This window comes from Podarcis melisellensis (genome assembly GCF_964234715.1).
Source record: "Podarcis melisellensis genome assembly, chromosome: 2".
NCBI lineage: Eukaryota > Metazoa > Chordata > Lepidosauria > Squamata > Lacertidae > Podarcis > Podarcis melisellensis.
The window spans coordinates 47,348,596-47,364,123 of NC_138529.1; the positions used below are offsets into that span (position 1 = coordinate 47,348,596).

Consider the following 15,528-nt stretch of genomic DNA (forward strand, 5'->3'; position numbering starts at 1 on the left):
AAACTGCTTCCAAATACCACACCACTCAGACCTGTTAGCCACCCTCCTAACCATAAAAATTCAGGTTCTAGCTGTTAGTATACAGAAAACAATGTGCCTTAGAACCTATTAAACCCAATCTGCTCGGTACAAAACCCAGTGTGGCTTCTAAGGACCATAGAACCAAAGCCTTCTTTTATGGTTTAATTAACACAAACATCAAGTCAGCAAGTGAGAAAATTTCTCTTGGCTGGCTACACACTTTAGTGAAAAGAGAGCGACAGAAAAAGAAAAGATGCAAACACTGAAATAATGGCACTGCAGCATGCATGCATGCACGCACACATGCACGCATACACTCTCTCACTCTCTCTCTCTCTCTCTCTCTCACACACACGCACGCACGCACACACAAATAAATCAGAAAGTCAACTCACAGAATCTCCAAGTCACGCAGGGCTCGGAAGGCTCCATCTTCAATGCAGCTGATCTGATTGTTGTCCAGTTGCCTGCAGGAAGGAAGGAAAAGTATGAAGGCTTGCCTGGTAACCACGCTGCCTTGGAGCACCATGTTCTAAGCTTCCCTGTCACTAAGGTGTCCCTCCACCCCCTTGCAGTCTTTGCTTGTCACCAGGAGGAAGCTTGCCTGTAGTCTGCCACGCTGCTCTGTCTCTTCTCACTGACTGAAAGAGCTGCATACTACAGCACACTGAAGCCTGTCAGGTCTCAGTAAATATTAATTGCGCTCCCCCCCTCTAAGGCAGAAGGGAATAATTTCATTACATTAGGGCATCCAATCCATTATGAGCTTTTACCGTCATGTCACTGAAACAATTTCATTAAGCTAAAGGCCTGTAAATCATTGGAGGTCACCATGCTGCCCCCAGTGACCTCACAGAATGCTGTTTTCCCCCTTTTACTGGAAGTTGTAGTCCTCCGTCCTGACAGTACTAAATCTCAAGGCTTTATCTACCCAAGAGCTTCAAGGGTGTATGGGGAATATACCAATTCCAAATTAGACTCAACTAATCTAATTTTATAGTCTTTTTATTATTCCAAGCACCAAATGTCTGTGGTGGTTCAATGTTTTTTTCTGCATTGTTACTGGCCCCATCTGGTAGGCCTGTCTATTGAAACATTTCTGACCACCAAACACAGAATCACTACAAGTATATCAAGCAAGACAGATCTAATCAAGGAATTAAATGTAAAAATACACACACCAGGAGTGAATTCTTTTCCTTAGGCACTTTAGAATATGCTGGGTAAATGCAGGGGTTATCAAATAACAGAAAGATGCAAAGAAGCAAATGGCTTATAATGCTGATTTCAAGATCTCAGTTTATATCGCTGATTATAAAATCTCAGCAGGTGTTTCCACACTACCAATTCAATACAGATCTTTGCCCAATTCAATATAGAATGTCGTTCACTGACACAAAAAATGTTTGCACACAGGGGTTGAGGATAGACTTGGCCCAGGCACATCTACATCTGTTCATATTTCTGGACTAGGCTACACACACACACACACACACACACACACACACACACACACACACACACACAGAGACAATTATTATGCTGAGCTTTGTACTTTTCTAAGGTTTTTTTGGATACATCTACAAATCTTGCTGCTCCTCCAAGCCTGCTGATACTTCTTTCATATGCATGCGTGGTGTTGTTTTGGCTTTATAAAGATCACCGCTTCCATAATTATTTCTCTAGTACCATACAGCACGGCTGTGGTGTATTTTGCTACTTACAGCGAGTCTCAGCAAACCTTTATACTTTGTCAGAATTTCAAAACAAAGAAGAAGAAAAATCAAGTACAAATTAGATTTTGTTAACAAAGATAGCTAATTAGGTAAGGATATTTTTTCTAAAATGAAATTTGTTTTTAAGCTTGCGATCCTAAAATGTGTGCCCATTTGTGTATGTCTGGACATATGAGGCTGGTTCTATTCATTTCTATGGTCCGCCAGGTTGAAGCTGGTAGGACAGAAGCAAGTGTGAAGGAATGTTTTCGCATTCCTTCACAGATTTTTGTTGCTGCTGTGTGTGTGGTTTTTCATAAGTTGTTCATGCTTTTGAGGCGGGAAAGATTTAGACATGCTAAGATGTGTGTCTAAATTTCCTGCCACTTGGGGTCATGCCATGTGACTGGAAGGGTTTTAAATCCTTCCGATCCAAGCTGCTTCCCGAAATGTCTCCAGCAAGCTCCCAGTCCCGACAATGCCAGCGTTGGAATTCCTAAGGAACCTAGACCACGTTACTAAATAGGCTTTGACTTCATAGTTTGCAAAATAATGGAATATACTTAAATCCCACTCAAGTCATAACTGAAATCTCTCAACATTTCACAGGAGAAAACAAAGACAAACTTAAACTTAAACTATTTTAGGCTGAAACACATTCACAGACTGAATACTGATGATTGTTGGAGATGTACAGATACTTGGCTGACCTTTTTTTAAAAAAAGTAAGTCAAATAACTGTATTAGGGGATACTGGATAGGTATAAAAACACCTTCAAAACTTTTGTAATTGTTAATTAAGATACCTAAACAATATTGCTCATGCTTCATTTATTGTTGTTTTGACTACCATGGTCATAGCAACCTCAGAAAATAATAATAATAATAATAATAATAATAATAATAATAATGCACACACACACAAACTCTTAAACATATATTGTCAGTACAAAGGATTTGGAATTAGTAATGAATCAGCTAACTGTTGGAAGAAGGCAATTTCTCCACCCTTGCCAGATTGGCTTTTTGTAGCATGAGACGGCATTACACATTAACATAGTGTACATGGCTACAAAACAATTAACTGAAAATCCTTTTGTAGATCGTTGGGGTTGTAGCACACTGTGCATCTTCAATCATGGAAAGATCCTTGATCTAGAGGGCACTTCTGTGAAGGGAAAGAAGGCAAAGCATTTTTCACTCCTCCTTCCCTCTTCAGCCTCCTGTGTCCCCACCCCAAACCTTGTCTAGTGGGTTGGGGAACTCTGGAGCATCACATGAGAGTACAGGCAAAAAACAACAACCCTCCTTTTCTTTTCTTCTCACAGAAGCCCCCCCCCCCCCCGCGCTACAAAGAACCTTTCATAAGTGAAGGTACATAGCCAGATACAAACCTTGGTCTTTATCTGTAAACTTTTAAAATGATAAATTAAAGTCCTTTCCACCATTTTTATAATGTTGGTGTTTGTTATATATTCTCTTTGCTATAAAATATTGAAAATACAGACACACATATAACACAGCTCTACTTTTGACTCAAGGGTCAAGGACTGAGCTGCTTCTTCCACCGTCTCTCTCACTCCCCCCTTCCCACAACACATTTCTGATGGCTCTTCTCTGCCTTGCTGATTATATTTGTATTAATGTACTCTGCAATTGTTGTTGCTGTTAATTCTATTTATATACCGCTCCCCCTTTATCAAAAAATCCCAAGGTGGTGTACAACATCAAGAAAATATTTTATGGAACATAATAATAAAAACATACAACACACAACAGCCTATTCTGCTCTGGATTTAGATGTGATGTGTGCATCAGCACACTGCCCATAACACTTTCCTTTTCCTTTTTAGATTTACCACTGTTTACTCTTTTATTGGCATATTTGTCTTTTTTTTTTTTAAAAAAAAAGCAAATTATTCTATAAGTACAAACAAACACACTGTGAACTGGAATGTTGCGTTTTTTCATTTCACAATGGAGTTAGATGCAACTTATCGAACAGTTGCAATTCAAACACATTCAGCAACATAATCAGGTGTATGTAGGAAGCAGAACTGCACAGGGTCACATCTGCCTCTTCCAAGCACTGACTCTCATGCTACTGTCATATGAACATTTACTTAGCAGTAAGTCTCATTGATCTGAATGGAATTTACTTTGGAGCAGACAAGTATAGCTTTACAGTTTTAGATATTTAGCTTTTTAGGTACACTGGGTAAATCTGAAGAATTCTAATACATGTGGGTGCATGCTAGTAATAATTTAAATAGGCACTAGACTACAGATTCTCCCCTCGCCTATGAATTTCAATAAAAATGTATTCAAAAAAATAGGAGCTGTTTCTAGTAAATAAGGATAACTGAAGCATTTGCAACTGGGGATTGGCAAATTTGCCAATTTTTGCTTCTCTCAAGTTTCTCATTTTTCAGCTCTTAAGTTCAGTTTTTCACATCAGTTTACACTTCATTTAAGGGCTACATGAAAATTCAGCAGCATTTCATTGTGAATTTCTCCTAATATGCACATCTTTGTGAGCAGTTTTGCCTGAGATATGCATTCTTTCCATTAAATTGCTGTTGTATGCTATTTTCCATAACGTGTATTTTATACACCCCCTACCCTTGTATATGCATTACTTGGCTGTAGAAATGTGCTGCAAAATCCAAAAATGCACAAATTTTGAAAGATAAAATGGGTTTGAATATTGTTTAAGAAAGTACAAAATAGGTAAATTCACCTTTAATTGGAATGGAATAAAATTTCTGCCCCATCCCTAGGCAGTAACTGATGACAGGATGGAATTCAACAGCCTTAGATATTAAGTTCCTCAACTTCTAGTGCACCTTTTGATGAGTGGGATAAAATACGCATGAAGCGTTAAACCTAAATCCGTCCTTCCCTTGACACACTTTAAGTAAAATATATTAAAGCAGTCACTTAGCATCTGCAAGGTTCTCTGAGGAAAGAAAGCTCTATGTGCTCTCCCACTATTTTACATACAGAGAGCACAAACAACAGGGGGAAAGGCTGTCTTCTTTTATGTCGCCTTCCCAGAGGTATGTGACTGACTATTCAGTTTCATTCAGCTTTTTTAAAGTTGTGATTATTTTTACAAAATCAGTTAGACATAATAAGAGCTGGACACTATTAGAAACAATGTTGGACCAGATAGATCCCTCATCTGATACAGTAGAGATATTTTTATATTCTTAACTTGCAGGTAGCCTCAGGGAAGAGCCAGGAACAGCGGGCGATGAAAGCAGGTTGATTTGGGTAGTCCCCCCCCCGCCGCCTTTTGCCCTCCACTGCCATTTCAGGCTCTGCACTTGAAATGATCCCGTTTAAGTCTATTAATATTTTAGGAGAAATCTAATGTACTAGCCTAACATGCACCTAGACAAACTGTGTTTGTTTTATATGAGTGCTATACTCGCATTCTGAAGTCTTTCCATCCAGCTTTTCTTAGGTGCAGCCAGCACTAACTATAAGCCTTAGGCTGTATTATGCAACTGCTGAGAGATTTGAACACTTTTTACACAATCTCTTTGTGTACATGCATGGGAGGAGTACGACCAAGGTGGCAAGCTCTGCACCTGAGGTATTTGGGGATGGAGAGTGGAAGGTTATCTACTTTTGCATGCAGAAGGTCCGCGGTTCAACCCCTGTCATCTCCAGGTATGATGTGAAACATCCTGCCTGAAACCCTGGAGAGCTATTGCTAGTTTGTGCCAAAAAGCCAAGCTTGATGGATCAGTAGAATGACCCAGTACAAAGTATCTTCCTATGCTCTTCTGCACCTTCAACAGACTTTCAGAACAGCTCCTATGTACATACAAAGTCTCTCTTGCTACTGAACATGGTACGAGAAAAGCTTTTATATAACACATATATAAAATGCGCACTAAAGTATTTCTCAAACATTTTATACTTCCTTTCACATCAGTCTTCAGAGTACATCAGATTTTAAGAATAATTCATCAACACTAAAATCACACACACACACTGCAGCTAATATCCCAGGGCTCAGTTAAAAACATAACAATCTACTGGAATTAAACTCCAGCAAAGGCCTGAGAGCATAAATATGTTTATAATAGTTTCCAAAAATCATTTGTGTTGGTGCCTGCCTGAACCCAGACTCTTATGAAGTTTCTTTAGAGAAAGCAGACACTGTTCTAGATACAGCCTAAATCTGCAACAGTTCAGGATTTATGTAAGCCCATGTTTCAGAATTTAAAGGACAAGAGGAATGCACAGACATATCTAATCGGTTAAAAAAAATTGGGAGAAGGAATTCATTGCTGAGATTTCTGATGAAAAATGTGGCTGTGCATACAAACAGAAGGTAATAAACTTAATTAAAGTAAACCTCAAACAGTATTTTTTATAAAATAACGCAAAATAGTATTATACTCTAAATAAATTAATTAAAGGAACAGCATCAGATATCGGTTGGAGGCTTAGAAAAGTTGAAGGTACATTTTTCCATATTTGGTGGGATTGTTGCTTAATTAAAATAATTATGGGGAGAAATAATTAAAGAACAAGCTGGTTGTCAATTGCAAGTGAACCCAGTAACAATGCTTTTGAGTTATGCAAAGCATCAGGTAGACAGTAATGCACAGTTTTCGGCTATTCATAGGTTCATAGCAAAGGCATGGACAGCAGACACAATACCTTCAACAGACCAATGGAAGAGGGAAATCTGGGACTTACAAAATAAGGTTATACAAACAACTGTGGGACAGAATTCAATAGACACATTTCAACAAAAAATAAGACTTCTTATATTCCCTACTGCTATCAACGTCATACAAGGGATTCAGTTTTGATGGATATTCTAAGTATAATGTTATATATGGATTACATTTATTTTGTTATAATTGTAGCCTTTAAAAAAAAATTCTCATACTTTCATGTATTTATTTAACATATCTTCTCTTTCCTTCCCAAATGAGCCCCAGTGTCAGGGACTGTCTGGACACTGAGGAGTGGTGGCTGGATACAGATGACAGGGCACTGGAGAAGGTGGGGTTGGAGACTGACTTGGAAGAAGAGATCCATAATCTAAGGAACCCGTAACAGCCAGGAGGCAAGAATCAGAGGCAGGCTAAGCTGCAGGATTGGAAAGTGAAGGACAGATGTTGGAGTAGGGAGGGAGAGGTCAGGCTGGTGTAGAGTCTAGGGCTTCTACACGTCCTCCTCCTCCTGCCTCCATATCTCCTGCTTCATTGTCTCCCAGGATCAGAAGAGGATTTAAGTGGGAGGAGCAGACACCGGTTGAACGCAGGCTGAGTCTTAGACCGCTTGCTCACAGCTCAGCTGGGGAAGATATATAAGCTGAGAATGGGGGTGGTGCCTTCCTGTTGCTGCAACTGCCTCATCAGCTGCAGACCTAGAAGTAGCTGAGATTTGTAGGACTGATTGACATGCCTTCCCCTATCTTCTAAGTGTACTTTTGACGATAAAGAGTTAATATCTTCCTCTGGACCTTCCTTGCCTGACAGCACCGGGGAGGAAAACAGCAAGAGATAAAACAATAAAACCATCTCAAAGCAATTCCAATAAAAATTCAGGCAGGCAACAGGATGTCAGAGGTTCTAGAGCAGGGGTCAGCAAACTTTTTCAGCAGGGGGCCGGTACACTGTCCCTCAGACCTCGTGGGGGGCCGGACTATTTTTTGTGGGGGGAATGAACAAATTCCTATGCCCCACAACTAACCCAGAGATGCATTTTAAATAAAAGGACACATTATACTCATGTAAAAACACGCTGATTCCTGGATTGTCCACGGGCTGGATTTAGAAGGCGAATGAGCCGGATCTGGGCCCCGGGCCTTAGTTTGCCCACCCATGTTCTAGAGCCCTGTATAGCAAGTTATAAATGTTTAGCAGCCAACAAAAGCCCTTGAATAAGCTTCATTTAAATATCTAAAGCAATAGATCATTATTCCTTTTGCCACAGGACATTTCTTGTGTTACTTTTCAACAGGTTTTTTTCCACATAAATTGCATGAAAAAACATTTACAAATCTCTGAAATTGTAAACTTTGCAGGAAATCAATTCAAATCATTCTATCCATATAAAATAAATGAAAAGGGGGAAACCCTCATATCAAACACAATCATAAAACATGTTTGTGTGTAATTAGAATTGTAATCTGTCAATAAATTCTATGGATCCTAGAACGGAATATACTTTATTCCCACTTCTTCTATACTTTGGTGCACTTTTAGTGCTAGTAAAATTATCATAACCAATGTGACTAATATGTTAAGTGCAAATATTTCTCATTTCTCTATTTCTGTGTTTAATCATCTAAATGCAATATCCATTCAGAATGATGTAGCAGATTTTTGTCAGCAGTGGAAAGTTCACTGAACTTACAAAATATTCAAAACACACTTTCCCCAGTTTTATATAAATGACAGCATAACTATTAAATGTGTGAATTAGAATGCAGTAGGATTTTACCTTCTTCCAAGTAAGGATGCAATAACCGCATTGATACACCTTAAAGAATCCATTACAATATATTTTAAGTTAAATATCGTAACTTTTGAAACAAGAAACCTTGAAGCTTATATTATCCTGAAACCAGATTTAGAAGGGCTGGAGAGAAAGCTATGGTTCTAGGGGATGCCTGCCATATTCTGAGCTGCAAGGGGAATTTAAAGAACAAAAGCCTAGAAAGCAGAACAGGTAAGATTTCCATATTGACTGCTATTCTACCCATTCAATTTAGTTGTTTCCCTACCCTACAGTACTCTACATGCTATTTTGTGAAATATATATTATTTTGTGAAGTTATCCGAATACTGAACATTATCAAAATACCATCATGCCAACACAAGAGGACAGAATCTGCAGACTTGGGGAATTCTAAAGTTAACTGATTCTAAAGTAAACTAATTTGCTTTGGGTATTTTTTTGCAGGGGAGCTAAAAGAGGTGGAGGGATAACTAAAAGCAAGCCACTGAAAACTGAGCATGCTCAGTCACCACAGAAATCTGACTGACTGGGGAGAGTGGCAAGAAAAGTGGCACTGGAGGAGGGAGAATAAAACTGAGCATCTTAAAGAGAGCATGGTCTGGTGGCAGGAAACCTCAATAGGGCCATTCTACACTGAAATGTGTTGCAGGTCCCACATGAACTAGTTACATACTAGCCATTGTCTCAGTCATGGGCATTGTAGTAAAGGCAGATTCTCCCTTCCCCCACACAAAAAAAATACTGTTGCTTGAAAATAATTGCCGTACTTTTCCGTATATAACATGCTCCCATGTATAAGACGACCCCAATTTCTTGGGACTGCAACAAAAAATGGGGGGGGGGGAGAATTGCCCAAAGTTGTTGAGATTTTTTTGCCAATTGTCAGCAGACCTTGCTGCAGCAACCAATCACACACCCAATGCCCACTGACAATCTCTTGCTGTCTGCTGCCACCAATCACCTGTCCCCCCTTTGCTATCTATGTATAAGACGACCCACAATTTTGGCCTATTATTTCTAAGGAAAAAATATTGCCATACACGGAAAAATACGGTACTTGTTCTCTATCACTTTAGTCAGAATTCCTAATATGCAAGAAAGTTTTTAACATTCACAGCTTTTTAGAATGATAAATATATGATTATCGAATCTAAGTATATAACTATGTGATGCCAATTTTATTTTCTGAAGTACATTGCAAAACATTCTGTGTTTGTTTTTGAGAGAAGAAGGCCAAAGATTGGTCACATCTGACTAAGGCCCCCAGTTAAATGGGACTCTTCCTGCTTTCAAAAACTGGTTAATGGAAACAAAACACCCACAATTTCTTTCTTCTGAAGTTATCATATGGAATTAGACTTTCTTAGGTGCTGAACTTTATTTCAAATGCTTTTCTTGCTAAGGATCTGAATTGCTGAAGGTGAAGAAATTTTAAATTGCAGCAATTACATATTTACAGACTGCATATTCTACACATTATTAAAATGAAAGTTAATTACTTCCCTGCAAACAAACAAAATTCAAACAAAATTCAAGGAGAGAGCTATGGCTTAGAGGTAAAGCACATGCTTTGTAAATAAAATATCCCAGTTTCAGTGTGTGGCCTGGTTGGGGGAGACCCCTGCTGAGTGAAAACAATACTGTGAGTGTAAACAATACTGAGCTAGATGAACCAGTCATCTGACTTGGTATAAGGCAGATTCCAATGAACTAAAGAAATAAGAATTTGAATTTTGATTCTGCCATGTAGTCACTAGATGGCTTTAGGCAGGAAGCTTTCTCTGACACTTTCCCACAACTATAACATGGTAATAATACTACCAACCTATCTTAAAGAGGGTTTTTTGTAATGCTTACAACAATAAAATATATGTTAAATGCACTAAGCATTCTAAGAAATTGATAAATGCCAAATATAAATTGTATTAATGAAATAAATGCTATAATATGAGTACTGTAGGTATCACAAAAGTTTCCACCTCCTTTCTTGACACTCACCTACATTTACCAGAACTATGCCTTAGCTGCAGGCTACTGCAAAGATCTAACAGGCTCTTACCAACTTTGCAAGAATGCCTGCATGCACACATATGTGCATGTATGTGCACACTCACATTTATTTTAATTTGTATGGCTTGAAAACTTGCTATTTTTTTAGACTGAGACTGGCCTTGAGTTATATTGGAAGTAAATATTATGAAAAATACAGATCCGAATTTAATGATCATATTAAAATCTTAAATCTCCCTCATTCCCTTCCCCACTTTTCAGTTTCAGGATTTTTACAATATCCTTGTTTCATTTTGCTCAATTGCTGATGTAATGAACACTGCATACCAAACACATAAAAGACCATCTCCATAGCAATTGGTGAAGGTTTTATTGGTTTCCCTAGTTACTCTTGACTGATAACCATCTGTTGTTCTCCACTGCCCAGTGGGGAAGAGTAAATATGAGAAGGGAGGGGAAGTAGTCATTAGGGCCTTTCTCAAAGAGATGTTAAGTGTCCCAACCACGTTTCAGCCTTTGATAGCAAATCCTGCAACTTATACATCTCATACTATGTATCACTCTTCTCCCATTTGTTGTTTTCTCAACTCTCAAATTCTAAGGGCATCAAGAGCTTACAGATTTTTGCTTAAGCAACTGCAAAGCACCATGTACTTCAATGGTGCTGTGTATGATGACAATATTACAATATCTAGGTTAAGATCCAAACCACTTGAAAAGGGGGGTTAATTTAACATTGTTCAAACTGAAATCCCTTTTCATATGCTGTGTGGAGTTTTCTACTCTAAAAAATCATTAAATAATCCTTTCAGAACCAAAACTGTGAATGTTCAACTTTGCATCAGATATTGGATCTTGACTTCTAAAAATAATAATTTAAATTGGAGGAAGATGGCTGCTTGGGAAGAGGAGAATTGACTTTTGAAGCCATTAATTAAACTACAGGACAGTCTGATCTGATTTTATCGCTTGTATAGGCAGATTTAATAATTCGGATTTGCTCCCACTAGATAAATGCTGCCACAGTTATACACTGGCTTCTAAAAGAAGCATTCCTCTTGAGAACTCAACTTCTGATTTGTTTCAGTAACTAAGAAAACAATATTTAAAAAATGATCCTATTGACCAAATGAGGACCAAGTCTTTTGGGTTAACCTGGGTTATAGCCTGCTTGAATTCCAACGGTGGAATTCAACTAATGATTCCCATTAGCAGAAGCCCTCTGCACTGGTTTCTGCTTGTATAACAGTGCTTCCCTCACTCTATTGAAATTGGCTCGGGAGGCCAGAACAGTGCACAGGGTAAGGAGAAGAGGGATTGTTCCATTCAGCAAACTGAAATGCTTGCCCTGACAGCCTTAGTGTGATGTTGAATTCCTCCCCATTTGTTTGTAATGCAGTAACACTCTTGGAGCACTGTGTGCGTGTGTGTAGGTCAAACATTGGTTAAAACATGAAGCATGGAATTTTATTCTGAAAATTGCATCCCACTGTCTTAAAGTTGAAGAAAATTACTGCATTATCCCTCTTGGCTTGAATATAGTGCAGTATGTCTACTGGATAACACTGAAATGATTGCTGGTGTAGACTTTCAGGATAACTTTCTTCGTTTCAAATATGAACCTCAATTCATTTTCAAGGGATGCAGGAAACATGAAATGCACAATTTAGTGTGAGAACATCCTTGAAGATTGAGACAAACAAATTAAAGTTGGCCGTCACATTCAAGACACTTTTCTACATTTCAAAAATAAACTCTTGCACCCTTTTCCAAAGGAGGATATTACATATGGATTATAATGTGACACTGAAGAAAGACTGTTTGTAAACTTTGATTTTCCTAGTTCATATTCAGGGATGGGAACCTATAGCTCTCCAGCTGTGGTTGGATTCCAACGCTCATCAGCCACAAACAGCTTGGCTAATGGTCAGGGAGAAGGGGCGCTGTAGTCCAACAACATTTAGAATGCCAGTTTTCCTATCCCTGCCATACATTAAGTAACAAAACCTTTCATAATAAAACGGATTGGGATTTTCATAATGTGGATGGGGCTGGATCAACACTTTCACTTTCAACAGACCTAGTGAAATCAATGACACTTAAATTAGCCATTACTAACTGAAATCTCATAAATTTCAAAGGATTTACTTAAAGTATGACTAAATTTATATCAAAGCCAGTGGAATTCTACTTAGAATACTCTTAAAAGCACTTTACATCCACTTTAAAAATCTCAATGTACTTTAGAAATCAAAGTTTTTGATGTGAATTGATGTTTATTATCCATCAATTCAGAAACCTCTCAAAGCTTCCAAATAAATAATAATGAACTGCACCTCCTCTAACTATTGGAAGAAAACCTAACAGCCTTGTACCTAGCAGAGTGTAACGGGAAGGGTGGGGTGGATATAGGACTTAAGGGTTCTCTACTCAGTTTTCAGCTCCAAACTGATACATGTTTCAAATGATTATCAATTCACATTCAAAAAACACTTTCTGGGCATTTACATTTTGCAGAAGGAAAGAAAGGATTCCTAAGGCTGCAATTCTATACTGTACACATATACCTGAAGTAGCAGCACATGCAGTGAGACAGAGCGGCAGAGCAGTCCTCCTGACACTGTCGTCGCTGAAGCTCTTTTGGATGGAAATGGGGCAGAGCAGTGGTGAGGATGGAGGTGCACATGTGCACTGGCAGAGTCAGTCAGATGCTCCTACCATTCTGCTTGTCAGCTTGGCCTTGCCATCGCCCTGTCCCATCCTGATAAGCAGCAGTGACAGCACCAAAATGGCTCCACTGGTACATTCACACCACATTAAATTCACTGCCATCTTGCTCTTCACCTCCTGGTAAGTAGCAGCAGCATGAATGGCGGGGGGACGGGGACAGGTGAGCAGCAGCACCCCGCCCACTACTGACTTTAACCCTAATTTCAGATTACCGTATTTTTTGCACCATAACACTCACTTTTTTCCTCCCAGAAAGTACTGTAAGGGGAAATGTCTGTGCGTGTTATGGAGGGAATGCCTACGGGTGGCATGCCTATGGATTTTTCCTCCTCTAAAAACTACATGCGTGTTATGGTCGGGTGCGTGTTATAGAGCGAAAAATACGGTACTTAATGTTTCTGCATTTCCCTGGAAGTGGCTGCTATTAACTGCAGAGGGGGGAACATGGTGGTATTCTACACCTAACAGCAGCAATAGAGAGGACAGGATTTTGCATTCAGGAATTAGGGCTATTGAAAGGGATAAAGCCAACCTTTCATAGTGCTCTAACCACAACCCAAACTACTTCCCTCCCACAGCAGCTTTTAGGAAAATAAAAAGACACTGGGAAGTTTGATTATGCATCCCTGCCTCATCAGGATGTCAAATATCCAGTATGCCTTGTACTGAATCAAACCATTGGTCCACCTCACACAGTACTGCCTCCACTGACTGGCAGCAGCTCTCCAAACAAAGATCTCTTCTTACAGCCCTACTTTGAGATGCCAGGAATTAAATCTCGGACCTTTTGCATGCAAAGCATATGAGCTACCACTGAGCTACGCTATACCCCACCCCTGCCATTGCAGGAAGCATAGGTTTTTAAATGTTTAAAACACAGACATAAAACCTGAGCAGTTAAGCTTCCTATTTTTTTCATCCCCTCCATCCCTCCTAAAAATTATTGCTTGAGGGTTTTTTTCATTTTTGTTTTAATTTCCGCTAACAGATAGTCAGACATTTGAGATACAGACCACCCGCTTTACTTTTTCTTATATAGTCTGCATATATACAAAATGAGTACAACAGGAACACATAAATGTACAAATCCAACATTTCCCAAAAGAAGACTGTAACTTAATCCGTTGTTCTGTTTTACACTATAATAAATTTGTTAGCTTTGAGGATGCCACAAGAGTCTGTTGTTGTTTTTTTAACTAAAATGTAATCTAGCTTTACTAATTGCCACCAGCCCTGCATTTAGAAAGCTAATATGTCAGAGAAACAGTTCTAGGCTAGACTTCTCCCTGCATACTGTCCCTTATACTTCTACTCTATATACAGATCAGTTCTAAGTCTAAGAAATATTCTATGGCCGACATCATTTGACTGCATGAGTTCATTGCTTATATGCATATGTAGAAAACAATTCCCCAACCATTTTGCCCCACCTTTATCAATTATGTCACAGAGCTATATTCCTAGAATCATTTCCACTTTGTTGAAAAAGGGGGTGCTGAGCAGACACAAATACTGCTTCAAAATCTTGCTCTCCCACTGAGTTTAAGTGAAGGGGTCACACTGGCATAATTCTGCAGCATCTTGCTGAACAGTATTAATAGCCCTTCACGATTGGTTCAGTCCATGGTTAAATTATATGCGTTCTGCTGTTTTGGCCAACACTACATGTTGACCCTCCCCCCTCCCAACTATCCCCAGAGAACAGAGTAACTCAGTACAAAAGGTTTGCATTAAATGTAATGAAACAAATGACAAAATCAATAAACCAGGAACTATGAGGCTATCATAAAAATGATGTAAACCCAGAGTTCACAATGGTTATAGAGCTATTTAAAATTGTAATTAAAACCAGCACAATTTTTCCCTAGGATAAAAGCCTCCTTGACAGCCCCAAATATATGCTACAGGAAATCTTCAACAAATATATCCGAAGTTGGCATGAAGTCAGCATAAATTAGTCAAGGATCACCTCTAAGTGTACATTTTTGAGTCAAAGGGATAAAAAATTGAGAATGTTGGATTTTACATGATTTTTGAATCACACTGCCATCTATTTAGCAAAGCTACACAGCTACACAACATACGGCACAGACCAAATTAATTTAGTTAAATGTTCCAATCAAGTGCCTGACAAGGAGATTTTGTTTAATATCAATGGCAATAAATTTTGCAAAAGGTCAGCTTTAACCTCATGTATTTATCTATCCTTACTATTCAACCTTTGACTTCTTTTGCTGTCCAGTTTTGGTGTAACTGAATGAAACATTAAACACAGTCATGCAACATTTAGTCATATGAATTATACTTAGTTATGGAAACTATTCCTCTGAGCTAAAGTGACATTTTTCAGGCACCATTCCATTATAAACATTTGACTCCAGCATCAAACAAGGAAGGTAAAGAATGTTCCATTCAAGGTCATAGTTGAGCAGGTTAACATAACTGATGACAACAACTCAACAATAGCCAATGACCTTACAAAACCTCCTCTTCCCATTCTCCAAGTATAAAACTGAGGTCAATACAGTTGCACTTAGGACACAAAGGAAAGCTGAGT

The 15,528-nt window shown here is 38.7% G+C and overlaps 1 protein-coding gene and 1 long non-coding RNA gene across 3 annotated transcripts in view; one reads left to right on the forward strand and one right to left on the reverse strand.

Moving 5' to 3' along the window:
• The window catches only part of SLIT3 (slit guidance ligand 3), a 396,000-nt gene that overhangs the window by 164,866 nt on the left and 215,606 nt on the right, over positions 1-15,528 (reverse strand). For both annotated transcript variants that reach the window (XM_081899114.1, XM_081899113.1), the window contains exon 6: positions 417-488. In XM_081899114.1, coding sequence (XP_081755240.1) covers positions 417-488 — 72 coding nt within the window. The remainder of the gene's footprint in view (positions 1-416; positions 489-15,528) is intronic.
• LOC309363150 overlaps positions 1-15,528 on the forward strand; it is a 413,995-nt gene that overhangs the window by 152,079 nt on the left and 246,388 nt on the right. The gene's annotated exons all lie outside the window — the stretch shown is intronic.